Here is a 27,326-nt window from a genome sequence, read left to right on the forward strand (position 1 = left end):
CAGTATCTACCTAGGCTAGCTCATCATGCTAAGTCTTTTTGCTGTGTTTTGGCGCACGTTTTGCTAGAGCCTTTGAACTTGCTACTGGGCTAAACGAAAATGTAAAATTGCTGGCTGGCTAACTTGCAGCTCTTTTGCTGGATTTCGTCAAAGAACTAATAAGCACTCTAACAGTTTGGTCTAATTGTTGTACTTGTTAGAAATAAATGCAAGAAACTGCGTACGTTCGTGGGAGTTTGTGTGTCGTTGAGTGTTGTATTATTGTCTTTGCACCGTAGAACTCAAACTTGGTCTTGCAAGCCGACCGCTCTCTCATCGACCGCACTCGGCGAGATGAGCCCACGGGCGAGGTTTTGTCACTGGTTGGAAAGCTGGAGGGAACCAAAATGGGAGACAAGAGTCAAAGAACAAAGCCTCAAATGTTGGAAGAGAAGAGGGCAAAGTAAGTATATTTTGTTAGTAGAGGTATAAATGACTTTTAACTTCTAAATGTTAACAAAATGAAGGTTTTTGCACAAGTTTTTCTTGTAGTGCTTAACTTATGCCTGTGTGATGTAGGAGAAGAAAAAGGGATGAGGACAGACATGATATTAATAAAATGAAAGGCTTCACACTGCTGTCTGAGGGTATTGATGAGATGGTGGGCATTGTATACAAACCCAAGACCAAAGAGACCAGAGAGACATATGAAATCCTCCTCAGCTTCATTCAGGCTGCTCTCGGAGACCAGGTATTTCCAATATTGACAGTGACATGCACTTTGTCTAAACAGCTTGCTCCTCAATGCTGCTAGATAAATAGTAATAGATGTTGGCAGAAATATTCAGAAAATTTTCAGAAATTATGCGGCTTGTGTTTAGTAGTAGAAGAGTTTAAAAATGAAGCATTTGTGTCTGTCTTAGCCAAGAGACATCCTGTGTGGTGCTGCTGATGAGGTATTAGCTGTCCTAAAGAATGACAAAATGAGAGATAAGGAAAGGAGAAGAGAAGTCGAACAGCTGCTTGGCTCTACAGATGATACGCGTTACCATGTCTTGGTCAACCTGGGCAAGAAGATTACAGATTATGGAGGAGATAAGGAGCTCCAAAATATGGGTAAAACTATGAACCTTGTTACTGCCATGTGTAAAATGAAGCTCGTAACTGTTGCACCACTAAGCTTTCTGAATGATTTGAAATGTACGTTCATAACTTTGTCCATATATTAATATTGGTCTAATGTTTTGTTTTTAATTATGCTTACTTTGTGGTGAGGCTATTTATATTGTATCAAGACTGATGCAATCGTTACAGTGGTGATTTTTTTTCCCCCCACAACAGATGATAATATAGATGAAACATATGGAGTAAATGTGCAGTTTGAATCAGATGAGGAGGTGAGTGGGGGGGCACTGTGTGGGACTTTTATTACACATTATGTATGGAATACATTGTGCTATATCATTTTATTACAATGGACGTTCACCCAAAATTGCATCGGATGCCTGTTAGATCTGCCTTGAATGTTTTCTGAATGTTAAACAATTCGTCAGTTTGTAGTTTTGAGGGGGTTTTTTTCCCCACCACCAAAGACTAATTTATAATCAAATGCTCTTTGACACAATTTTGTTGACAAACTCCTCTAGTTCTTGATTATCATAAAAACGTAAATTGTATTACCGGGTGATGTTTTCTGTTGCTAGTTGGCTCTTTTGGAAATCAACAACATGAGATGTGTCATGGATGTTTTCCATTAAGAGTTAAAGGACAGGTTAACTTTCACTACTTGACTTATCGGAAGGTTGCCGGATGCCACTGTTGGGCCCCTGAGCATGGCACTTAACCCTCAGTTGCTCAAGTTGTACTCAGCCATGATTAAGTCATTTTGTATTAAAACGTCAGCTAAATTCCATAAATGAAAATGGAAATCATTGAAGGTGTCAAATGTGAAATGAAGTGAACCTCCCATGTAAAGGAGAAGTTGTTACCGTATTACATTTAAGTAAAATATGGAGTATCAAAGTCTGGCATATGTGTTTTTAGGAAGGTGATGATGACCAGTATGGAGAGGTGCGGGAGGAAGGCTCTGATGATAGTGAGGGTGAGGAAGCAGATGTGGGATGCACCCTTTCTGCTAATGTAAGTCGTCTTTAGTCCAACTGGTGAAAAATAATAATTATAAAGTTTTTGGGAGGTCACCAATTGCTATAATTTTCTTCTAGTAGATAAAATGTTTTGGCTCAGATACTTTTCTTAGGTTATGTTTGAGCATGAAAAGAAAGATGTCTTGCTAGTTTTAATCCCATCCTGGGGACCTTTTATTCAAACTGTTTTCTCTGTAGCTGGGAAGTGCAGGAGATGTGATGATGACCAAAAAGAAAGACCTTCACCCAAGAGACATCGATGCTTTTTGGCTTCAGCGACAGCTCAGCCGTTTCTACGATGATGCCATTGTGTCTCAAAAGAAAGCAGATGAAGTACTGGAGATACTCAAGGTGATGAGACTGTTTATGCTCATTGCTGGAGCTTTTTGGGAAGCCTTATTTTCCTCTTCCAGAGTGCTTCATGTTTACTTGCTTTGAATTCCATATATTACTTGTAGGTTTAACTTGTAGATTTTCCTGTTTATAGACTGCCAGTGATGACCGAGAATGTGAAAATCAGTTGGTACTCTTGCTAGGCTTCAACACATTCGACTTCATCAAAGTTCTACGCCAACACCGACGCATGAGTACGTGCCCTGCAAACGCATTCTCATTAATTTTTTCCATGCTATTTACATGGTTTAGATATGTCAGTGCTGACCTTTTTATAATCATTTACAACTGTATTTAGTGGTGGTTCTTGATATTGTTCACTGTTGTTATGAAGAACTTTGTAAGGTATTTGTAAAGTGTCATTTAAAATTGACCTGGTGACCTGACCTGGACACTTTGCAATTGTTTTGTGCCTCCTTTCAGTTCTCTACTGCACCATGTTGGCCAGTGCTCAGAGTGAGGCAGAGAAAGAAAGGATCATCAGCAAAATGGAAGCAGATCAGGACTTGTCCAAAGTTCTTTACCAGCTGCAGGAAACTGAGAAAGAGGACATTATTCGAGTGAGCACTCTTATCTTGCTTAATGTATACTTGGTAATAATTAATAAATCTTTTTTTTATGCCAAAAAATCGTAAGTAATATTCAGCGTTGCTCTGTAACATTACATTCTTAACAAAACTATTTTGCAGGAGGAGAGATCACGGAGAGAAAGAGTAAGAAAGTCTCGAGTAGACAATGATCTGGAGTCTATGGACATTGATCATGGAGAGGTACAGTCAAAGTTTAAACCTTGACTACTGTACATTTGCCATTTTGTTTTGGTTATATAATAGTTTGATAACTTGCTTTTTGTATAGATTAACTGAAGTAGGTGTTGATTTTCTCCTCTTCTCTCTTCAGTCGGTGGCAGCACGGCAGATGCTGGATTTGGAGGACCTTGCTTTTACTCAAGGAAGTCACTTCATGGCAAATAAGCGCTGCCAGCTGCCTGATGGGTCCTTCCGTAAACAAAGAAAAGGCTACGAGGAGGTGCATGTACCTGCCCTTAAACCTAAGCCATTTGCTGAGGATGAGGTGCGTGTTCTATTCATAAATGTATTTAAGAATCATCCAAAGCTGTCACGTGCAGGATTTGATTTACAGCTTGTGTATACATTTAAGTAATTTATTTTTGTCAGTTTTGATTGTTGAAGTATTTTGGAGGCCTTGTTTTAGTTAAGCATATGTTAGTATACTTGGCTGAGCTTTGGGTGTAATGCTTGACAGAGCTATTAGTGCAATTTAACCCACAGCTTTTGTTCATAATATCTCTAAAAAGGTTTTACATTCACTTGGTTTCCCTCCTTTTATCAATAGTTTATGCAAAACGTACACAATAAAATGTTTGAGTGAGTAATTATATAGTGAAGCTAAAATTATGGATAAACTGTTTGTGCCTATTACATTTCCAAGATTAAAGGACAGTCTTCCAGGCTGACAAGTGATTTTCATTTAAATTGTTACAATGACTGTATTCTTGGCACCTTCTTAACACCTAATCATTGTGAGCGTAGTGGAGTGTCCATATGTTTGTGTGTGTGTGTTGTGTAGAGGCTGTTGCCATTCAGGAAATGTAAGAGGCAAGTTGTTGTTGTTAACTATAACACTGTGGCCTGATGCTATGCAGTCAGCAACTGACATAGCTGTGGTGTTAGCCAGTTCACACAGTATTTTGCATTTTTGCACACTTCAGTTACACCAGAAGCTGTGTTTATCTCCCTGTCCACAATAGCTTCCTTTCTGAACACCTTTATTTCACCAGGAGCTATATTTTCTGTCCACCAAGACTTCCCTATACATCATATCTGGTATGATATGATATTTAAGTTTGTTAAAGTTCTTCTAAACACTGCTTTTAGTTGGTTTGGTACCTGGTACCTGATTATTGGTTCATTTAAACACTAGCCCGCTAAAAATTGAGACAGTAAACAACAGCTGATTATGGTCAGTCAGGCCATTAGCATGCTTTGCCCTGGCAATCATATTAGCACTTGAATACATCAAAACATTACTATTATTAGATGAAATCGTAGTAGTTTTAACAGACAGCAGTTAACATTAATTCCATTGCAAGCCTTGAATTGTTTGGATAACATTTATGGCATTTAGCTGGCACTTTTGTCTAAAGTGACGTACAATTATGATTGAGAGCAATTGAGGATTAAGGGCCTTGCTCAGGGGCAATTTGGCAGTGGTGGGGCTAGAACCAGCAATTTTCCGATTACAAGTCAAGTACCTTAACCACTTAGCTAACACTGCCCATTTCTGTGGTGTTTTACGTTAGTTCTAAGTGTATGAGTTATTGGGTACCCCCAAGATTTCTGGGAGACTTTTGTTGAGACTTTTAAGGTCTCTCTAGACATGGGGGAGTGCTTACTGCCTGTACAGACCTTTTTATTAACTCCACTACCTTGGATCAATATGATTTAAACATGCTTGATAGACCATCAACTACTTGAGACAGATTTTTACAGAAAATTCAGATTTATTTACTTTTTTTCATGTTGTCAAGATCCAAAACCATGTCCCTACACTGTCATCCTACCATCACAGCAGCACCATCTGTACCAAGGCCCACTGTTTTTTGATGTCCAATCTGGACCTCTTGCTTTTTGAGGAGTTCAGGTTTTTGGATGTTGTACTGTTGACTAATGTGATTTGCTCATTTGTAGGGTCTGCCTGTAATATCTAGCCATGATCCCCTCCCCCCAAATGTGTATGTTTAAGTTTATTATATTGCAACAAACACTCTCTAAAATGGCATCTTTAACCAGTGTGTGCAAATCTTCCCCATTTTGGATTCAGTATTTTTACCTTTTCAATCCACATTCAGGTAGGATATCTGCTCTATTGTAATCCCATGCCATGGCAGGAGGCATTTAAGACTACCATATATCTGTTTTAATCAACTGTTTCCATAATACCTATTTATAATTAGAATTGTTAAGTCAGACCTTGTTACAGTTGGTAGAGAATACTCCAGCCTTTCCTCATATTGCTGATGTACTCTCCATTGTCCAATGATATGAGTGAATGTTCTTTTCTGTGTTTAATTTACATGTTAACAGTATTTACTGTGAAGTTTCTTTGGAATATAAGCGGCCGGTATCTGGAATCTAACACAAGTAACTTAACAAAACAAGGCTTAAAATATCTTTAAATAAAAATCTCATGTACTTTTGCCGCATGTTCATATTTATTGAGGAATGAAAACTATTTTGACTTCACTGTTTGGGTGCTTACATTTTCATTCTACGTGCCATATATATAACCTTTTGAAAATTTATCAAATATGTATGTCCAATCAGATCACTTTTTTTTTTTCCAGTCTATTACAAACTGTTACTCTTTTTCAGACACTAGTAGCTATTGAGAAGATGCCAAAATATGCTCAGGCAGCCTTTGAAGGGTTTAAAACCTTAAACCGCATCCAGAGTAAACTGTTCAAAACCTCGATGGAAACTGATGGCAACCTGTTGGTGTGTGCTCCCACTGTAAGGACCATAGCATTCTTTTATATCTAATAGAAATCATTGAAGATGAAGTCCTCCTAGTGCAGTTAAATGTAGACACAACTTACCCAGTCAATGTTTGCTATTGTTTGTGGCATTTGTTTCAAGCTTGTATCTGCTGTGTTTTTTTTTTTGTGTTTTTTTTTTTTCTTTTTCTCTCTAACTTTATTACCTTTCTACTTGACTCACAGGGAGCTGGTAAAACTAATGTTGCTTTGATGGCAATGCTACGAGAGATTGGCAAGCACATCAATATGGATGGCACCATCAATGTAGATGAATTTAAAATAATTTATATTGCTCCTATGCGTTCACTGGTCCAGGAAATGGTTGGCAGCTTTGGAAAGGTAGGAGTGGCAAGGACTGAAGGTTAAAGAAACTAGTCTTTACCAGTTCTTTTATACTGATGTTGTTTTTTTTTTTTAATAGTTTCCCATGTTGTAATGATTGTTGTTTATAGCGTTTGGCAAGTTATGGAATAACAGTGTCTGAGCTGACTGGAGATCACCAGCTCTGCAAAGAGGAGATAAACGCCACCCAAATCATAGTGTGCACACCTGAGAAATGGGACATCATTACCCGCAAGGGAGGGGACCGTACATATACCCAATTAGTGCGCCTCATAATTATTGTAAGTAAACTTTGGAATGCATTCATTTAATATTTGCACAGTGGTCTTGTAAAGATGTGCAGTAGACTCCAGTCTTTTTTCATTTGCAGGATGAGATCCATTTGCTACATGACGACCGTGGGCCAGTGCTGGAGTCTCTCATCGCTCGTACTATACGGAATGTGGAGTTGACCCAGGAAGATGTGCGCCTCATTGGCCTCAGTGCAACACTGCCAAACTACGAGGATGTTGCCACATGTCTGCGTGTAGATCCTGCTAAGGGCCTGTTCTATTTTGACAACAGGTAAGGGTGCTGTTAGTTGCTGATTGGGGGGGAGGGGGATGTGTATTAACACACTCCTGGAAGAACTGTCTGAATGCTCTGGGTCTCATAAAGAAGGTAAAATTATATGTACGTTTTGTATATAGTTAATTTGGAAATACTTTATTTGGTATTAACTTGGTGGTTTTATTTTCTTATTCTCTTTGCTCTTTTTTTTTTTTTTTTTTTTTTACCTTTTGTGCAGTTTCCGACCTGTGCCTTTGGAGCAGACATATGTGGGGATCACAGAGAAGAAGGCTATCAAGCGCTTTCAGATCATGAATGAGATTGTCTATGAAAAGATCATGGAACATGCTGGAAAGAACCAGGTAACTGAATACTACAAAGGTTCTATTAGAGTATTTGGATGAAGCCTAGATGTGAAGAAGAAAATCTTGCTTGTGGTTGTCAGGTTTTGGTGTTTGTACACTCACGAAAAGAGACCGGGAAGACTGCACGGGCGATCAGAGATATGTGTCTAGAGAAAGACACCCTCGGACTCTTCCTCCGAGAGGGGTCCGCATCTACGGAGGTTCTGAGGACTGAAGCAGAGCAGTGCAAGGTCAGCCGTAACTGTTGCACAGCACACTTATACACTACACACTTCAGATCACCAGCATCATGGACTGTCAATTATGCTGTATCAACCTGGATAATTATTGCTGTTCTGTCCCCTTTATATGCGCTATATACAACTTGACAGGCAGATTAGCTCTTGTCCACAGGTTTCTTCACATCACAAGGAAAGGTGAAACTGAAACATGAGACAATCAACAATGCGTTTGCTATAATATTTACTGATGTACATAATACAATGCATCAGATTTCACAGATCATTATTTTGTGGATAGTGTTATTCTGTGATTGCAAGTAACAATAAAATAAACTATACATAGTGGCTATGCGTTCAAATTCATGAAATGAATGCAGATACAACTGCATTAGTTCAGATACAGTGAACCAAAGCTCTTGGAGTTGTGCTCATGTGTATAGCAATTGGAAAGTGAGAATCAACTCACTGCTACTGACACCCTGTGATTCTTAAATGAATTACAACTACCACAGAAACACAAATGACTTTTTTTATGGAAAAAAAGTGGAACAAGGTTTCTAAACTCATTTGTGACGGAGCAATTGATGCGCTGTAATATTAAACAAAAAAAACCCCTTTAAATATAAACCTGCATAGTTCAATATGAGCTGTTGTAATATGTATTGGGGTCAGTGCCATGTGTGATCCTTTCAGTTTTGTGTTCATGAAAGAAAAAATTAAGCTGGACCTGTTCCTGCTTGTCATGAAAAGAACAGCATGGTTTCTCTAACCTTTTAAAAAGAACGAGAGATAATGAATAACGTCTAAAACATTATATAAATGCAGCTGGCTTCCAGGTTCCATGTATGTAAATCACTGGTGGAGGAAAAAAATGATTGCCTTTTGGGAATTACATACTTTGATAAATGAAGATGCATGGATGCGTTTTAAATTCATGTGTTTTCATAATCACTATAACTGAAATCACCAGCAGCAGCATTCCTCTTTCTCTTCGCTGTGTTAACATATGTGTGACCAAGAGCATGTCAAGGAAGATTGTAGTTGTCAGACTACATGAGAATCTTAATTTCTGACATGCTGGACTTTTCATCAGGTCTTCGTGGGGCGTTCAGTGTTCTTCGATTATGACACACTTTCCCCTGACACACCCTTTCCTCATTGCCAATGCTCATAATTGGGCCCCATGATGGATATTACACCAAACTTGTGTTAAAATCAGACTGAATTTGTGTACACTGAACCCAGCATAAGGAGACAGATTTGTCAGATGCTTTTTTTTTGTGTGTGTGTGTGTGTGTGCGCACATACTGTATGCCAGCAAAACAGACATTGCACAAAAGTGTTTCAACATTAAGGTCAGTTTTGTTTGTGCATTTTAAGCTTTGAGTATCCTTAGAAGGTATCCTTCCTGTATTCTTTGGCCATACTAAGAAGCAGACTGAGCAATGGTTTCTTAAGTGACCAGTTTGGCTCTATATAGAATTTGGATTTATATAGAATGGCCAAAACAATGCAAAAACGCACAGCTGTGGAGAGTAAATGTCAGTATGATGAAAGGAAAACCAAATCCCCAAATGTGATTTGTATGGCTATAATTTGCTCTAGCCACTAAACCAGATTGAACTACCATTTGAAACTGAAACTTGGATGGATCAGGTGTGTGTGTGTGTGTGTGTGTGTGTGTGTGTGTGTGTGTGTGTGTGTGTGTGTGTGTGTGTGTGTGTGTGTGTGTGTGTGTGTGTGTGTGTGTGTGTGTGTGTGTGTGTGTGTGTGTGTGTGAGTGAGCGCAAGACTAGGAGTATCTGTTAGATTAGTCTGTTAATCCAAAAGGGCTGTGATTTTGTAATCATTAGTCTAACAAGTATGCATTTTTTTTTGCAGCCATGCTAATGAGCCAGCCTTTAGACATTATATGCAAATTGCAGAGTTGTAGTGTTGATGCTCACATATCTTGACAGCATAGTTAAAGTTGTGCATGTTGGGTCTAAAACCAGAATAAATTTTATTACTGGAGAGCCACAAGCCCAAGTGGATCCTGATTACAATTTAAACTTCTTTTCCGATAAATTATTTAGAATCTGGAGCTGAAGGATCTCTTGCCATATGGCTTTGCTATCCACCATGCTGGCATGACCAGAGTGGACAGGACACTGGTAGAGGATCTATTTGCTGATAGACACATTCAGGTAAGTAAAGTGATCTCTTCCACTATTTTATAGCCAGCCTAGACAGAACTTAATCCTTGTCACTTTCAACAACTTGATAATCCTGTGTAGACTATTAGTCTTGCTTGTTTAAAGTTCTACAAAGGTTTTTACCTTAGGTGCTGGTGTCCACTGCTACACTGGCTTGGGGTGTCAACCTGCCTGCACACACTGTCATCATCAAAGGCACGCAGGTGTACAGCCCAGAGAAAGGCAGATGGACTGAGCTTGGAGCTCTGGATATTCTGCAGGTTGGTCACTTACTCCGACTTAAAATTAATTGATTATTTTTCAAATGTTCTTTGACTGGTTATTTCTTGCATTGTATCATGCCATTCCTGTATTTCAGATGCTGGGCCGTGCAGGACGGCCACAGTACGACACTAAAGGAGAGGGAATTCTGATCACATCTCATGGAGAGTTGCAGTATTATTTGTCTCTGCTTAACCAGCAGCTGCCCATAGAGAGCCAGATGGTGGGCAAACTGCCCGACATGCTCAATGCAGAGATTGTGCTGGGCAATATCCAGAATACTAAGGTAGGGCTCCCACACCTGAGGCACATAGTGCCATTTGCAGGTAGCAGAATCTTGATAGTTTTGTTTTTGGCTATAAAATAACAAAAACCTGGCTGTTTTTATACATCTAAACATAATTCCGAATCTTAAAATTAAGTCTTAAAATTAGTAGGAACATCTTTATTTGTATAACAATCTTTGAGTACTTTGTTGTACAATGAAATACACAATTTTACATCAAAAGACAATCACCCATTAGACACAATGTTAGTCACCATAAAAATATTAGAACCTACTGCTGATGCATTATATTTGCATAGCGCCTTTTGGTTGCTTTACAAAGAATGGTTGCTTTACAAAGAATTAAAATACAGAAGTTTAATAAAGCATGAAGAAGGAAAAACAAATGTACAAGAAAAACATGTAGTAAATATTACTTTTTAATAAACTGATACAGGTAGTTGGCATTACAGTGTAATTTAGTTGTTAATATAGGTGTGGTAGTGTTGATTGAATGAATAGGTGTGTCTTAAATTTAGTTTTATTTTTTTATTAGTTTTTTTTTTTTAAGGTCCTTTTGGAAGACCCATAGTACTTTTTTATTAATAAAACCTATTTTAGAAACATATTGACTGCATAATATCTTCAATAAGATGGAGGACATGGAGGGGGAAATAATTTGTATACATATTTGGCATTTAAACATTTTAAAGAATTTTTAGATAATTAGCATCATTACTTGGTGTGTGTATGCATTTGTGGAAAAGACAGTTATATGGAATATTTGTATATGTACAAATTATTCTGAAACATACCAGGTAGATTATTAAATATTGGTGGCTGTTCTGGGGGGTTTATAGCTCTTAAAAGGGATGTGTCGAATTCAAGATGGGTTTAGAAGATTACTGTTGTAGGGAATTAAAGTTGACCAGGTCGAGAAATTTAATTTGTTTTTGATCAAAACTGAAAGATATTCTTTTGATTATATAATCAATAATTTTTTTTCTAATGAGTAATGTTAGTAGTCCTCGTTGATTCAACATAATTGTTTTTTTAGTGCTATGAGAGGTATTTTTTAGTTAGCGCTATGAGGGGTATTTGCCAAAGAAATTACAGAATGTCGCAGAAGAAATCAACTCTTCAGACCAGGCAATATTTTTCCAATTTTGCTGAGCCAGTGCAAAGCCTCAGTTGCCTGTTGTTAGCTGACATGGTTGGCGCCCAGTGTGGTCTGCTGCTGCTGTAGCCCATCATCTTCAAGCCTCAACGTGTTGTGCGTTCAGAGATGTACTTCTGCCTACCACGGTTGTAACAAGTTTGACTTATTGTTGCCTTTCTATCTGCTCAAACTAGTCTGGCCATTCTTCTTTTACCTCTGGCATTAACAAGGCATTATTGCCTGTAGAACTGCCAGACACTGGATATTTTTTCTTTCGGACAATCCTCTGTAAACCTTACAGGTGGTTATGTGAAAATCCCAGTAGATCAGCAGTTTCTGAAATACTAAAACCAGCCTTTCTTGTACGAACAACCATGTCACATTCAAAGCCACTTAAATCACATTGTCTCCCTATTCTGGTGCTTGGTTTGACCATGTCTGCATGCCTAAATGAATTGAGTTGGTACCATGTAATTCTTATTTAGATATTTGCATTAAGACGCAGGTGAACAGGTGTACCCAATAAAATGTGGGTGGTGGTAAATTTTTTGTTTGACATTTAGTGCTGGAATTTCCTTTGAGTATCCCATTGCTCTTTTTTTTCCCCCCCACAGTTCTTATAGGCCTAGCTCCTAACTCAAATGTCAGTTCAAATACTTAAGGACTGCACTGAATGCTTGTGTGAGAATCTAGTTATTAATGTATGTTGCAACTTTAGAACCATATACACCTGATTTTATGCACATGTTCTCCTTTTTGATCTCAGGATGCACTGAACTGGATGGGTTACACTTACTTGTATGTGCGAATGTTGCGAAACCCCACACTGTATGGAGTTTCTCATGATGAGCGTAGTGCAGACCCCCTTTTGGAGCGACGGAGAATGGACCTGGTGCATACTGCTGCCACTGTACTGGAGAAGAACAACCTGATCAAATATGACAAGAGGACTGGCAGCTTCCAGGCAAGTCCTAGTCTAAACAGTTGCAGCATACTGCAAATACAGGGTTATACTGTAGATTAGGGTTGGTGGTGCTATGATATTGGAGAATGTACCCTGAAGTAGTACCACAGCAAGTTATGCTTCAGAATTTTAATGAAGAAAATTAAGACACACTTTTAACTATTATCAATACTATTAACAGAATAGATGTAGCTTTTTCTATTATAGTCTATTATTAAATTTACCATTGTAGCTAAATGACCCTTTGGTATTCAACTAATGCCAAGTGGACACCATGTGAAAATCTCAATCATTGTACCAGATTACACAATATATCACCTGTGCTGTGACCTTATTTATTTATGTATGAGAAAATACACATGTGAACTGTAGTTATGTCAAGATGAAACCTGAAAAACTGGCTATAGTGGTTGTTTCTGCACTAGTTTATACAGAAACAAGGGGGAGAAAAAAAGCAAAGGAAATTGTGGAGGAGTTGTGGCAGCAAGGAATGTCTATTCGTTAGAGAGCTGGCAGTAAATAGTGCAATAAAATGTTTGATTATTTATATATATAAAAAGTGTGTGTGTGTGAGACCCCAAAATAGGGCTATTAAGTTTTATAGAAACATGTACAATTATTTTTTCGACTAATTTAAGCCCATTTGTTCATATCATTCAACAGTTGAGCAGTGTTTAAAATGAAACCTCTGATGCTTATGACTGAGGCATACAAAAAAAGCATAATGCCTGAAAAGAAAAAATATCTCTCTTCACAAATGCTTTCCCAGATCATACTGACACAAATGATTCCGTTTTAAAGCTTTAATTTTCGACTGTTAATTAAGAAAGTTATACACAAGTGTAAGACAGTTATATATTCACATGCATCAGTTGGACATGTGCTTGAGTTTTCTCACATTCTCTTTGGCTGTTGTACATAGCTACTTCCTACTACTTGCCACAATGGTACTCGCACTACAAGATTTGATATGACTTGGTCCTTGCTGTGCTACTCAGGTAGAGCTGAATATAATGATACAAGTAGGGAGACTGAGATGTATAAGAATGCAGTATATAACAGAAGTGTACATCCCTTGTACACTCTGAAAAATCAGTATGGTGGCTTGATTGTTGGCACATTGAGTCTCTGGTGCATGGAGTTTCCATGTTCTCCCTGTGTCTGCGTCTTCGTGGTCTCTGGTTTCCTCCTGCAGTACAAAAAGAGTGACTTAACCTGATTCTGCACCCATGCCAAAGTAATCAATTTACTTCACAAGTGTTTACTAGACGCACATGGAGTGATTGACAGCTGTTCTGACAAGCAGTGCTCCCTCAGCTACAAATGTATACAACTCACTTGTGAGCTCAAATGGAACCTAAATGATTGGCGAGGGGACGTAAATGTACTGTATATAGATTGCACTATATATGAGTGTTTTAATTTTCACAAAATTCAGTCAAATGTTTCTTTTAATGTTTATTCATTTGTGTCTTGTTCAAGAAGGATGTGTGTGTGGCCAAAGTCTCTAAGCTGTGTTGTTCCATAGGTGACTGATTTGGGCCGCATTGCCAGTCATTTTTACATCACCCATGATTCCATAATGACCTACAACCAACTGCTGAAGCCTACGCTGAGTGAAATTGAGCTTTTCAGGGTCTTCTCTCTCTCCTCAGAGTTCAGGAACATCACTGTCAGAGAGGTACTTGCATTGCTATACTGAATACTGTTCTATTGCATTCATTCAGTTTTTATGCTTTTTAACTCTTTAAAGTCATAAGCAGCATTCCCTGGTGCATTTTCACTGGATTTTTAAGACATACTGAAATCAAAATGGACCTCTCTGTTCCTCTTCTCATTTAAGACATTTAAAGCAGCGCTAAACAATTTTTCACTGATCAGCCCTATAAATGATTGGATTTCATTCCTTTTAATGCATTCCTGTGGCTGCATTCCATTTGACTCATATGGATTCAGTCAAGTGTAGCTTTTCATTGTCATGCTATTCAGATTTTGTTATCGGCTGGCTTCTGATACTCACTGTGCTTTGCTGGATGATGTACTTTTAAGTTCTGAGTCAGGTTCGTGATATGCCATCATGAGGAGTATGCTATATTGCAAAGAACTTTACATTAGATCTAAAATTGGCCACAGAAAAATAAGGACTCAAGTGGACCTGTTCATATAGATTTTGCTTTGTGCAGAATATTATATTGTGGGAAAAGCCATGCTCATAATAAACCAGTATTGAATTAAAACTTAAGGCTATGTTCACATTACCAACCTGAAGGGGGTACTTTTTTTCTGCGTGTGTGCACCATTATGTAGGGTCCCATGTTAACCTCACTAGTCACCATTTAACCCCTGACCTGTGGGTTAAGGTTTCCTTTAGTGAAAAAATACAATTTAAAAAATAAAACAAGGGTGACTGGCCAGTGGCTGGTAACTTCTTTTGGAGCTGCAGCATGCGTTAACAAAAAACTGTATATCTGTGTATAAAAAAGATGACTTTCTTTCCCACTGATCATTCCTAAAGAATGGGAAAGGATCAAATAAAATAAATAAAAGCAGTTACCTAGTAAAGAAATTCAGTGATTTACTGTTCTATATTATAAGTAATATACTAAAAGCAGTAATGCATGATGCAGGTGGCCAGAAAATAAGCTCTCCCGGCTCAAATTGGCGAGCTTTGCCCTTATGGCCCATGTGGTTTGTCAGGTTTTCAGTTTGGATGGTAATTTTACTTCCTAGTTTTCTACCATTGGCTGATGGAATAATAAGAAATAATTTTAAACTTCTGCAGTTGATATGATGCATAGATGACAGCTTCATGGCTGGTCACTGTTGCTCATTTGCCACTTTAGCCGACTGTTTAAAAAAAAAGAAAAAAGCCACAACTTAATCAGCAGTGGCTACATTCTGTCGATGGCTGACAGTTAGTTGAAGGCACTACATTAAATTATCCATAAAATGTATATGTGAAATAATAATCTTTGTTCTGACAGGAGGAGAAACTAGAGCTTCAGAAGCTTCTGGAGAGGGTACCCATCCCAGTGAAAGAAAGCATTGAGGAGCCAAGTGCTAAGGTTGGGCGGTGTACATGTTGCGAGAGAATTTTTTTGACACTTATTAGTGATGTGAACTCTCTTAGAACTACAGTTTGCGGTCTCTTTCTTAGATAAATGTTCTACTGCAAGCATACATCTCCCAGCTCAAATTGGAGGGCTTTGCTCTAATGGCTGACATGGTCTATGTCACACAGGCAAGTTTACAATATGAACTCTTTATTAATGCCTTTAAGGATCTAATTTTCAATTTCCCTGCTCCAACACTCATTGTATTGTAATATCTTAAGTTAAATGGAGGGGTGCAAGATTATACTGTGGAATGAATGTGTTTGTACCTATATAAATACCGGCAGTATTGAACTGACACATGGGTTGTTTACTTAGATTAATATTTTATGTACATAGTAGGGCTGGGCGATGTGGCAAAAATATGATCACTCATATAGGTGAAACAAAGCTTTGCAGTAGAAAATACCTGTATACTTTGACATACAAGCCAAAACTGACCGATTGGCTGTTGTCATTTTTATTTCTGCTGTTACAGCTATCCATATCAAGTTAGAATGTCAAAAGCTTAGTTATTCCACATACATTTTATTGTGACACTGTTTATTATCCAGCACTAGTACATAGTTATGTACAATGTTATGTACATAGTTACATAGCCACATTTCAGTTTATCAGTATCAGCGCAACAAGCAGTGAGCGATGCATATGCACCGGCTGCATTTGTTTCCAACCTGCGTCGTTTGCCAGTAGTTGCAGAGAATAGAGGTCATTGAAAGTATGCTAAGTATGTATTGTCCAGTGCATGTGAAAGTAGCTACACACTGGCTGTATTTAGACCATCTGCTATATAACTAAATGTGTTGGTACGTTTTGTACACTTACAGATGGTTTACAGCCAGCTTGTAAAGTCACATTTTTATCTAGCTAATGTTAACTAGCAAGCAACGTTATTTGATGAAAGTGTGATGGATCCAAGCATGTTTCAGTTGTTTAATCACAAATGTGATTAGATTAGACATGACAGTTAGTAAAATATGCAAGAGTAAACATTGCAGTTGAGTACACATTTCTATGATGTCCAAGAGAATAAATGATGGATGAGCAATGTTGTCATTTCTGCATACTATCTTGGATCAAATATAATTTCACTTTGTGTACAGAGTGCTGGTCGGCTAATGAGGGCTATCTTTGAGATTGTTCTGGGCCGTGGCTGGGCACAGCTCACGGACAAGACAATGAATCTCTGCAAGATGATTGACAAAAGGATGTAAGTAATTTAGAATCTTTTTTTTATTTGAATATTTAAAATCAGGTTGAAAAGGAAGAGTTTACTACATTTGTGAACATACTTTTCGGCCAGAGGAGGTTGGGGTACCCCCCCCCCCCCCCCCATTGAGTCACCCTTGGCTTTCTCACTGGGGGCTTTGCCTCGGACATTTGTAAAGTTGCTTGTGACGTCTGTTGTAAAAAAGCACTATATAAATAGATTTGGTTTGACTTATCTAAGCCACAATTTATTTTTTTTTCTCAGGTGGCTGTCAATGTCTCCTTTGCGTCAGTTCCGTAAACTTCCTGAAGAAGTCATTAAGAAGATTGAGAAAAAGAGCTTCCCCTTTGAGCGTCTGTATGATCTGAACCACAATGAAATTGGTTGGTGTTATACTTAGTATCTTTTTAAGTGTGTGTTTTTTGAATATATTTGTATGTATGTGTGTTCACATTTTATTTATTTTTCTTTTCAAAATTGTAGTGAAGTACACAAAGTTTCCAGATCAATAGTAACATACGTTTTCCTCTATCAAATTACTTGCATTTAATGTGACTTCTTCTCTGTCAGGTGAGTTGATCCGCATGCCAAAGATGGGGAAAACCGTTCATAAGTATGTACACCAATTCCCCAAACTTGACCTGTCTGTGCACCTGCAGCCCATTACCCGCTCCACACTTAAGGTGGAGCTCACAATCACACCAGACTTCCAATGGGATGACAAGGTCAGTCTGGCTTATACCACACCTTGTGTAATATACAAAAACAGACATTGGCATCTTTATGATTCTCATTTTATTGATATAAGATCTGGTTTTATTTATTTTTCTTAAATGTTTCTCAGGTGCATGGCTCATCAGAGGCATTTTGGATTTTGGTGGAGGATGTTGACAGTGAGGTGATTCTGCACCATGAGTATTTTCTGCTCAAGGCCAAGTATGCTCAGGATGAGCACTTGGTTACATTCTTTGTGCCTGTGTTTGAGCCATTACCTCCACAGTACTTCATCAGAGTGGTCTCAGACCGATGGCTATGTAAGTTACAAGAGGCTTTACATGTATCTGTGTTCTTTGTCATTCACACTCAAATATGTTAACTCACATTCCTTGTGAAATTTTTTTTTTGATGTCACTCATCTAGCATGTGAAACTCAACTCCCAGTATCATTCCGACACCTGATCCTCCCAGAGAAGTATCCTCCTCCAACCGAGCTCCTAGACCTGCAGCCTCTGCCTGTATCTGCCCTGAGAAATGCTGCCTTTGAGAGCCTCTACCAAAACAAGTTCCCTTTCTTCAACCCCATTCAGACCCAAGGTGTGGATCAGGCTCACTTATACAAACCTACACCAGTATAAACTTTCACAAAACACACATTTAGATGCAGTGGATTAAGGTGTTAAACCCTCTACTTGTTGCGCAAGGTATTGTGAATTTGATTTTTATTTTCAATAGATATCATTTTTACCCATCAGCCTACCATCAAATCACCCATAATAAAGCCCTACTAGATTCACATAAATTAATGCCCTAGGTTTAAAAAAATATATATATATTTTAAGATGCATGCTACATTTCAGTATTTATTAACATATTTAACTGCATATCTACAATAGTAATTATGCTTCACCACGCTAGCCTGCCATATAGACAATCTTAACCAACAGCACTGAACATCAGGAGGTGGTGTAAGGCTTTCTCGCTCAATGGGATGATTAAAACAACACTTGTCTATGTTTAAACATGGTAATATCGCTGAATTTTGATATGCAGTGCCAGACACATCCCAGTTTAGAAAGTTGTTAAGCCTCAAACAACTTCTAAAATACAATATTTGTGTTACTATTGATTGGAGTACTTGCCTCTTCTCTTACTGGACATTGAACTCCTAGACATTTTCCCAGTAGGGATGAGTAACATCTGTATACTATAAAGTGTAGTTGCACAAACTGTCAACTTAGACTGGGTCTATAAGTGCTCATAGTCCCTGTCTTAATAAATATGTATCTTCGCCTCCTAACTCTCCCTTGGAAAAATATTTTCAACACGGGTCAAAAATGTATAATGTTATCTTACTGTTTTTGCATAAATCCTCCATGTGTTAATCTCAGACTGGTCTCCATAGCAACAGAAAAAAGTGAGGTCTGGCATATAATTCTGCATGCAACTAGTAAAAAAAAAACATTTTAAAGTTTCCTGCATTTCACAGAATCGTATTTCACTGGAAACGGTCTGCGAATCCGTTTTCATAGCCATACATTTGGTAGGGCCCTACCCATAATTGGGTGTAAACATGTTTTTAGAGCATTTATAAAGTTGATTAAAAAACAAATTTAAATCTCATTCAGAAAATTCAGACCTTTTGCTGTGGCACTATAAATTGTGGTCAGTTACGTTTCTGGCTTAATTATCTGTGCGATGTCTATAGAACTGAACTGGAGTCTGCCTGTTGCAACTTGAATATATTGGACATAATGCAGTATAAATTGAAGGACCTTATCACAAAAAAAGCCAAGCCAAGAAGTCCAAGGAACTGTCTGTAGAGATCCTCATAGAAGTAACCTCAGAGAAATTTGGGATGTTTTTCTGTACAAAAAAAACCCAAAAACTAGAAGGCACATATTGCAACCACTCCATGCTTCCATGATTTGTTTCCAAATTTGCATCCAGCCTCTACTGCAGGTTGATACGAGCATTTTCAGATTAAGATGAGTAATATCTTTAGGTTAGTGGCTGTTGCTGTTTTCCTCTTTAGTGTGCTACCTGAAGAATTGATGTTTTGCAGATGTGACTCAGTTCAGTGTGTGATCTCTTTGGACTAATGTCAGATCTAGATCATTAAAAAGTCGAGCACAAAATCTGATTTCGTGATAAAATTGGAATTGTGCCACTTGTACCTGCTGTGTGAATGTAGGCTTAGAGATTTCAGGGTTTGATTTTATTTTTTTCAATTAGTTTTCAAAACTCTAAAAGCATAGTTTCACTTAATTTGTGGGTGAGCAATCTTTACTTAATGGGTAAAAATGAGTCTTATGTCTGTTCAAAATCAAATCCACAACAAAGTGTATAAAAGGTGTCCAATAGTTTCTGTCCCAGATGAGTCAATTTCATTTCTTCCGTCCTTGCAGTGTTCAATGCAGTGTACAACAGTGATGACAATGTTTTTGTGGGAGCCCCCACTGGCAGTGGGAAGACAATTTGTGCAGAGTTTGCCATTCTCAGGATGTTGCTGCACAACACAGAAGGACGCTGTGTCTATATTACACCAGTGGAGGCTCTAGCTGAGCAGGTATGCCCTAAGATGTACTACAATAATATATAGGAAATATCATTAGTTATACCCATTTATCTCTATTAATCTCATGACCCAATAATCAACACCATCACACTTTACATAGGTTAATATTTGAACATGTTTGTAATACTTATCCTGTATAGGTGTTTGTAGATTGGCACCAGAAGTTTCAAGATGCTCTGAATAAGAAGGTGGTCATACTCACTGGAGAGACCAGTACTGATCTCAAGCTACTGGGAAAAGGAGACATCATCATCAGCACCCCAGAAAAGTGGGACATCCTGTCACGCCGCTGGAAACAGAGAAAAAATGTTCAAAATGTCAGCCTCTTCATTGTGGATGAGACTCATCTCATTGGAGGAGAAAATGGGGTAAGCTCATTTATTTATTCATTGTTTTTGGTTTGCCATTTAGTGTCAACCAGAGGAGAATGGGTTCCCTTGTGTCCACTCATGATTTTTCCTCTAATGCTTAGGGAGCTTTTTTTTTTCCCCCTTGCCATCGCTGCCTGTGACTTGCTCATTTTGAGCCTGGACCTGGATTCTCTGTAAACCTGATTTCTGCAAAGCTCCTTTGTGATAACACCTCTTGCAGAAGAAGATCTCTCAGTAAATGTTCATTCTATTTGAATTTGTGTTCTAGCCTGTTCTGGAAGTGATATGCTCAAGAATGAGGTACATATCCTCTCAAATTGAGCGGCCCATCCGCATTGTGGCACTTAGCTCCTCTCTGTCCAATGCTAAAGATGTAGCCCACTGGCTGGGCTGCAGCACTACTGCCACATTCAACTTCCATCCCAATGTCAGACCTGTGCTACTGGAGCTGCACATTCAGGTACTCTTCAAGTTCGGTTTATTCGTCACATACATAGTCATACACAGTATAACACGCAGTGAAATGAAACTCTTTCTAGAATTCTTGAAATTGTAAGCACATCCAAATTCCAGAGGAAGGACTTGCTGTCATATCCACATTGAGTGAACTGAGTTTTAATTTACTTTTAAAGCAACCTATTTATGGGTGTTTATTTAAATAATTGCAAATTATTTCATTTGTTTACCTGTTTGCTTTTCTTTTTACCTTTTGTTTTCCTTGTCTGTTCCTTCACTTTTCTCAGGGCTTTAATGTGAGTCATACACAGACCCGTCTGCTGTCTATGGCTAAACCTGTGTACCATGCCATCATGAAGCACTCTCCTACCAAACCAACCTTGGTGTTTGTTCCTTCTCGGCGTCAGACACGCCTCACTGCCATTGATATCCTTACATTCTGTGCTGCTGATGTAATCCCACAGAGGTATGTTGAGAGCTCCCCAGTTTGTGCTAGCAGTCACGTCATTGGTCCCACTTCCTCCTTATCTGTTGCTTTGATGCTTCTCAGTGTTTGTTTTTATTAATGTTTGTGGTTCAGTGCTGAAATATGATTCAAACCTTGCCTGAATTTGTAGAATCCGCCTTTCAATTTTGTCAATAGTAGGAGTTAAGGGTCAATGAAGAGAGGTTAAATATGCCCATATGTCATTCATGTCACTTGGGACTCGTGTGATTGGTGGATTCATGTGGCAATTTGTGTGAATCGGACTCATAGATAATCATGAAATTACTAAAGATTTACCCCTCATGTCACAAACCTTTGCTTGTTCAATCAACAGGTAGCTAGCTAAAATGTTATGCAAAATGTTTACAGTTGCTGAAAGTGCAGCAGATTGATACTAACTTTGTGTGTGCATGTGAAAGAACAGTATAGATGAGTGAAAGTCCTAAGTGGAAAAAAATGGGTATGTTTTGGCCATACTGATCACTAATATGTGCAGATTAGACTTTTCTGTTTTGTTTTTTAAGACCATTTTTGGCTATAGTTATTGTAATGCTCATTTTTCATTTGCATACATGAAACTTGATGTATTGATGCATGTTTGTCGCATCTGATCATATATTGATCATATTTTCAGCTTTAGGGCCATATTTCTTTGGCATGTACTAGGTCAAGTGATTCTCATTAGGAAGAGCTGAGATGTGAAAAACTTTGGTATAAAACATTTTGGTACCTTGCTATATGTAAGAACCTTTTAAAGTGAATTTTACAAAATATGTAAACAGAGAAAATGCTCTGAACTTGCTGAGATGATGACTGTGATGGCCACATCTGGTTAGATCACCTGGGTAATTTGTACCCTACAAAATATTTTTATATCCTCAACAGTACTCTATTATTCTTTATTGCCTTGTAGGTTCTTGCACTGTTCTGAGAAGGACCTGGCCCCATTCCTGGAGAAGCTATCTGACGCAACGTTGAAGGAGACGCTCTCTAATGGTGTAGGCTACCTGCATGAGGGGCTCTCAACCACAGAACGCAGAATTGTCGAGCAGCTTTTCAGCTCAGGTAAGAATATGGATACCTTTTATTTAAAAAAAAAATATATATATATATATATATATATATATATATATAATATATATAAAAAAAATAAGGGGTGAGACTTGATGATTAAAAAAATAATCTAATTAATTTGAAGCTTTGTAATTAATCGAAATTAATCACATTTAATCACATTTCAATATTTAACATGAGAAATATTAATTTAAGTTTGGATGATGATTGAATCAATGAACATAAGATTTTGAAGTTTAAGCTTGTTTATTTTCCCACCAGTCTACTACACAGACCAACAGATGAGTGCAGAAAACATAGAGCAAACAGTTTTCAGAACACTGGAAATTCTGACCAAAAAGTACTGATTGACTTCAACTGCTCCCATTATAAATAAAATGGATAAAATGTTGTCTACCATCATCTAAAATGGTATTAAAAAACATCCTCTGATGGACTTCAGTTCTTCTTATTCTTCCAATATCCTGAGCAAAACTCCCAAAATTAAACAACAACAACATGGAGCATGTCAATCTGATCAACATTTAGTTAAGTCAGTAACAAACCCATTGGCCTTATGATAACATCTACTGCTTCCTCAGCCAGTTACAGAGACAAACTAGCCTTTCGATATTTTCAGAGGTCAATGCTGCCCTCTTCTTCTGAACTATGTTACCAGCAAGTGAGAAAAGTCTCTCACAAGGAACAGACTTGGCAGGACTGGCCAGAAAATATCTGGCCAGGGCAGGGAAGGACATTGCCTTTCTGGACGGCAGTTCGTAACTTGCATCAGCTGACGCAATTTGCAGCGTCTCTTGTAACCCTTTATCTTCGACCGCAGAGTGCAGTCGACAGTCCACAGCAATCCATCTCGCCAGTGAATTGGTCAATTTGTCTGACGTGGACTTTGACATTTTGTTTCTGAATGTGAACCCCGACATGTGGTCAAGTGTTGACTGGCGACACTGTTTGCTCGTACTAGGAATACTATCACATTTAGCAGCCAAGTTAACATTACTGACCTGCGCGCTAGCCCCAACATGTTTTGCGTTGAAGTGGTAACGAAGGGTGGAAGTGCTCCTGTGATGAGCAAACTCCTTCTTGCATAAAGTGCAAATAACAACATTTTTGTTTGTACTTCCATCTGGAAGTTTCTTGTATTTAAATTTCCCATCCACCAGCGTAGCCTCTTCCATCATCTCCATCATGCTCATCACATTGTGCGTCAATATAATCTGTATGCCTGGAACTCGTGCACTGAGAAACGTTCCACGGTGCAAAAGTGTGATTAAAATGCGTTAAATTTATTTCGTTGTTTTCTAATTTCTAATTAATTAATCAAAATTAACGTGTTAAAGTCCCACCCCTAAAAATATATATATATATATATATATATATATATATATATATATATATATATATATATATATATATATATATATATATATATATATATATATATATATATATATATAGTGCGCGCACACACACAAAACAATGTTTCAGACAGAGGTCCTTTGTCAGCTGTGCAAGCAAAGTGCAGTGTCCATTAGTATTAAAAAGGAAACGGCATTGACATATGTTTGCATATCCAGCTGTTGCTATCACATCAATTAAATTAGGAAACCTCAAACTCCTCTACATTCTTGGAACTTTAAATCATAACATTCATTCCATGGGGTTCTAAAGATCTACTATTTCCTATATAAACTGGCTCCTACTACTAATTCAGAGGCACTTTGCTTGCACATCTGATGAAGGACTTCTGTCCGAAATGTTTGGTTCATCTGGAAACTGTGTACTTAACCTGCAAAATCTGAGATCATGTTTGGTAACAAATAGTGTGTTATAACGGCAGTAGCTGACGTGGTATTGGGAACACTTCTTAACATTTTGAGACTACTGGCTTATACCAGCATTCTTGTGTAACTTGTCTCTTTTGTATAAAAGGTGCCATTCAGGTTGTGGTGGCTTCTCGTTCCCTCTGCTGGGGAACAAACATCTCTGCCCACTTGGTGATCGTCATGGACACGCAATACTACAATGGCAAAATTCATGCGTGTGTATTTCTGCACGACTTCTTATTCCATAGGCAAACAAATTGGCATAGTTCTTCATTGAATTTACAGAATGGATGTTTCTTTCATCTCCTTAGTTATGTTGACTACCCAATTTATGACGTACTACAGATGGTAGGAAAGGCCAATCGCCCCTTACAGGATGATGAGGGGCGCTGTGTCATCATGTGCCAGGGCTCCAAAAAGGTATAGCCAAGATCTCAAGCACTAAACATTTTTCCTTTTTGCAGTTCTGGATAATTTTCCCAATTTACATCCCCCTGACACTCTTTCCTTAAGGACTTCTTTAAGAAATTCCTTTATGAGCCTCTGCCGGTTGAATCTCACTTGGACCACTGTCTACATGACCACTTCAATGCTGAGATTGTCACCAAAACGGTGGAGAACAAGCAGGATGCTGTGGATTATCTGACCTGGACTTTCCTTTACCGCCGCATGACCCAGAACCCTAATTACTACAATTTGCAGGGTGAGACTTTGCTGTAAAAATAAATAAATAAATAAATAAAAAATCAGAGCTGATGGCTAAACAACAGAAATGCAGTGCTCTAGTAAACAAACAAATGTGTTTAATACAGTTCTTGATTATAAAATATCAGCATTTTTTTCATCAGTTTTGTGCACATCATGGATTTGTTACCTATGTATTTACCTTTATTACTTCCCTATTTTTAATGCCTTTGCCATGGCAGGCATGTCTCACAGGCACCTGTCTGACCACTTATCAGAGCTGGTGGAGAACACACTGCAAGATCTAGAGCAGTCGAAGTGCATCAGTATTGAGGATGAGATGGACGTGGCTCCCCTCAATCTGGGCATGATTGCAGCCTACTACTACATTAACTATACCACCATTGGTAAGAAAGATCAGTATTTCTCCATACACCAGCCACTTTAGAAGCACATATCTTGTATGTACACTCAGTGGCCACTTCATTAGATTGTTGTGTTTAGGTGCATTTTGCAACAGAATCTTTATAGCGGATCTTTATCAATCTTTATTTTGTAGATTACAAAAAGTAGCTTTTAATTGTTGGCTTGCACAGTTCACCCATTCTCTCCCATTTTCATTACTGGCCATAGTTATATTACTTCTGACTTAACATTATGTGGCTGGGTATTTCCCAATACAGAAGTGATAGTGAAGGCAGATGTGGTGCTGTAATGCATTGTTGCAATCCAACAGTGACGTGTAAAAATTCCAGCAACTCTGCTCAACAATACCCACTACTATGTCACTGTCACACTGGCATCATTAGTGTTGTGGTCTTCCACCTAAATAATACTCAGTCATTCAAAGGCTAGACTTGAATTTGTAGTGGTTTTAATAATTTTAATATATTGTTAGATACAAGTATGTTTTTTTGAATAAGCATAGATAGGAAAAACATGCGCAATAATCATTGACTAGAATTCTATTAATGACCAGGAGTATTAAGTTCACTAGAATAACAATCCTAACAGGCAACCAAGTGAAACCTAACAGATAATTGAGAATTGGTTGAGAATAGCTGCCTAATAAAGGGACAAGGGATGAAGCAAAAAGAGAAAGGAGAGATTGTTTTAGCAACCTCTAGATATGAGCTGGATTACCCTTAGTGCACCTTCCTTTTTGAACAATTTGTACTTGTTCACTTTAACACTAGTTATCTAAAATTGTACACAAAGTACAATGATCATTCAGGATTCAAAATAAAGTAGACACTTGGGCCAAGACATCCATTCACATCCAGGCTTACATTTCCATCATTTAGGTTCTATTTGAGCTCATCTAATGCAGAAGAAAAACAAAAAGCACCTTTTATTTTTGGGGTGTATAATGTGTATTTGGATGCTGAAGATTCATTTTCAGTCATGCACTACATTTCCTGATTCACCAGGGTCTTGTCATATAAATTGAACAATTTTGAGCATATACATGAAATTTCTCAGGAGATGCACAGTATATTCTCTAGGCGTCCAAGACATCTCCAAAGTAACCAAAACCTCTCCAAATGCACACAGTCATAAGTCACTATCCATTCACTTCTGGAATAATTTGTAATTCTGATTGCAAATTGTAAGTATAAATGAGAGAATAGACTTTCATTACAGTATTACAGTGCTTGCAGTATTTCCCCAGCATAACCTTTAGCCTAATAGCAATGAAGCTAAAATTGTTTAGCCTTTAACAATAACGCTATAATGAAGATAAAATTGTCTTTTAGTAAGTTGTTGAACACTTTTAGTAGGTTTGTGCCTGCCCAGTGGAAAATACTGTGTAGCTACAATGAACTTAACTGGAGGTGCACATAAGGGTACATAAAGACATGTTTCTGAGTTGGGCTAGTTAGTATTTACATCACGAGTCATTTTTGCTTTTTACAAAGCTTTCTGCTCGGAAAGAGGGGAAATGACCCTGCAGGCAAAATAGCTAAGTCAAACATTCTCTCTAACGGTAACTGTCCAAAATCTCCCCATATATCTGGAGCCACAGAATAGCTAATATGCTTGTAATGAAAACTTTTTAAGATGACTTGTGTTCATCTATTCACCACATTGAATAAAATTATTTAAATAAGCTTATTGTTACAGGGTGGGATTACTTCAGCTTTAAAGGATGCATATAATGCTGCCTCATTTTTAGAATTTAAAATGGGTAGTATTTAAGAACTGAAAGAGCACATGATGTTGGTGCATATATGATGCAAAATGCTATGGATTGAGACATGGCTGAAGATTGTTTTTATTTCTGACAGAGTTATTCAGCATGTCTCTGAATGCCAAGACTAAGATTCGTGGCCTGATTGAGATCATCTCAAATGCTGCTGAGTACAAGAACATTCCCATCAGACACCACGAAGATACCCTACTTCGTCAGGTGCATC

General features: G+C 38.0%; 1 protein-coding gene and 1 long non-coding RNA gene across 2 annotated transcripts in view; one reads left to right on the forward strand and one right to left on the reverse strand.

Annotated features, from left to right (window-relative positions):
- snrnp200 (small nuclear ribonucleoprotein 200 (U5)) overlaps window positions 1-27,326 on the forward strand; it is a 32,076-nt gene that overhangs the window by 414 nt on the left and 4,336 nt on the right. The window contains exons 2-39 of the mRNA XM_035536329.2: window positions 279-442; window positions 559-730; window positions 903-1,095; window positions 1,321-1,376; window positions 2,023-2,118; window positions 2,322-2,474; window positions 2,611-2,710; window positions 2,940-3,076; window positions 3,206-3,286; window positions 3,417-3,590; window positions 5,912-6,049; window positions 6,259-6,414; window positions 6,528-6,698; window positions 6,788-6,981; window positions 7,205-7,328; window positions 7,412-7,561; window positions 9,628-9,738; window positions 9,876-10,007; window positions 10,106-10,294; window positions 12,199-12,396; window positions 13,925-14,077; window positions 15,381-15,461; window positions 15,554-15,637; window positions 16,613-16,719; window positions 16,984-17,102; window positions 17,290-17,444; window positions 17,564-17,753; window positions 17,860-18,033; window positions 19,845-20,005; window positions 20,155-20,382; window positions 20,654-20,845; window positions 21,129-21,307; window positions 22,242-22,393; window positions 24,332-24,440; window positions 24,537-24,645; window positions 24,739-24,928; window positions 25,152-25,316; window positions 27,198-27,319. Coding sequence (XP_035392222.1) covers window positions 279-442; window positions 559-730; window positions 903-1,095; window positions 1,321-1,376; window positions 2,023-2,118; window positions 2,322-2,474; window positions 2,611-2,710; window positions 2,940-3,076; window positions 3,206-3,286; window positions 3,417-3,590; window positions 5,912-6,049; window positions 6,259-6,414; window positions 6,528-6,698; window positions 6,788-6,981; window positions 7,205-7,328; window positions 7,412-7,561; window positions 9,628-9,738; window positions 9,876-10,007; window positions 10,106-10,294; window positions 12,199-12,396; window positions 13,925-14,077; window positions 15,381-15,461; window positions 15,554-15,637; window positions 16,613-16,719; window positions 16,984-17,102; window positions 17,290-17,444; window positions 17,564-17,753; window positions 17,860-18,033; window positions 19,845-20,005; window positions 20,155-20,382; window positions 20,654-20,845; window positions 21,129-21,307; window positions 22,242-22,393; window positions 24,332-24,440; window positions 24,537-24,645; window positions 24,739-24,928; window positions 25,152-25,316; window positions 27,198-27,319 — 5,559 coding nt within the window. The remainder of the gene's footprint in view (window positions 1-278; window positions 443-558; window positions 731-902; window positions 1,096-1,320; window positions 1,377-2,022; window positions 2,119-2,321; window positions 2,475-2,610; window positions 2,711-2,939; window positions 3,077-3,205; window positions 3,287-3,416; window positions 3,591-5,911; window positions 6,050-6,258; window positions 6,415-6,527; window positions 6,699-6,787; window positions 6,982-7,204; window positions 7,329-7,411; window positions 7,562-9,627; window positions 9,739-9,875; window positions 10,008-10,105; window positions 10,295-12,198; window positions 12,397-13,924; window positions 14,078-15,380; window positions 15,462-15,553; window positions 15,638-16,612; window positions 16,720-16,983; window positions 17,103-17,289; window positions 17,445-17,563; window positions 17,754-17,859; window positions 18,034-19,844; window positions 20,006-20,154; window positions 20,383-20,653; window positions 20,846-21,128; window positions 21,308-22,241; window positions 22,394-24,331; window positions 24,441-24,536; window positions 24,646-24,738; window positions 24,929-25,151; window positions 25,317-27,197; window positions 27,320-27,326) is intronic.
- Window positions 13,185-20,311, reverse strand: LOC113590364 (uncharacterized). Its single transcript, XR_003412098.3, has 2 exons — window positions 20,217-20,311; window positions 13,185-13,585 (listed from the first exon to the last, which is right to left on the reverse strand). It is a non-coding gene; the product is annotated as an uncharacterized LOC113590364 (long non-coding RNA).

The sequence above is a fragment of the Electrophorus electricus genome, chromosome 20 (assembly GCF_041902795.1).
Source record: "Electrophorus electricus isolate QZ-2024a chromosome 20, ASM4190279v1, whole genome shotgun sequence".
Classification (NCBI taxonomy): domain Eukaryota; kingdom Metazoa; phylum Chordata; class Actinopteri; order Gymnotiformes; family Gymnotidae; genus Electrophorus; species Electrophorus electricus.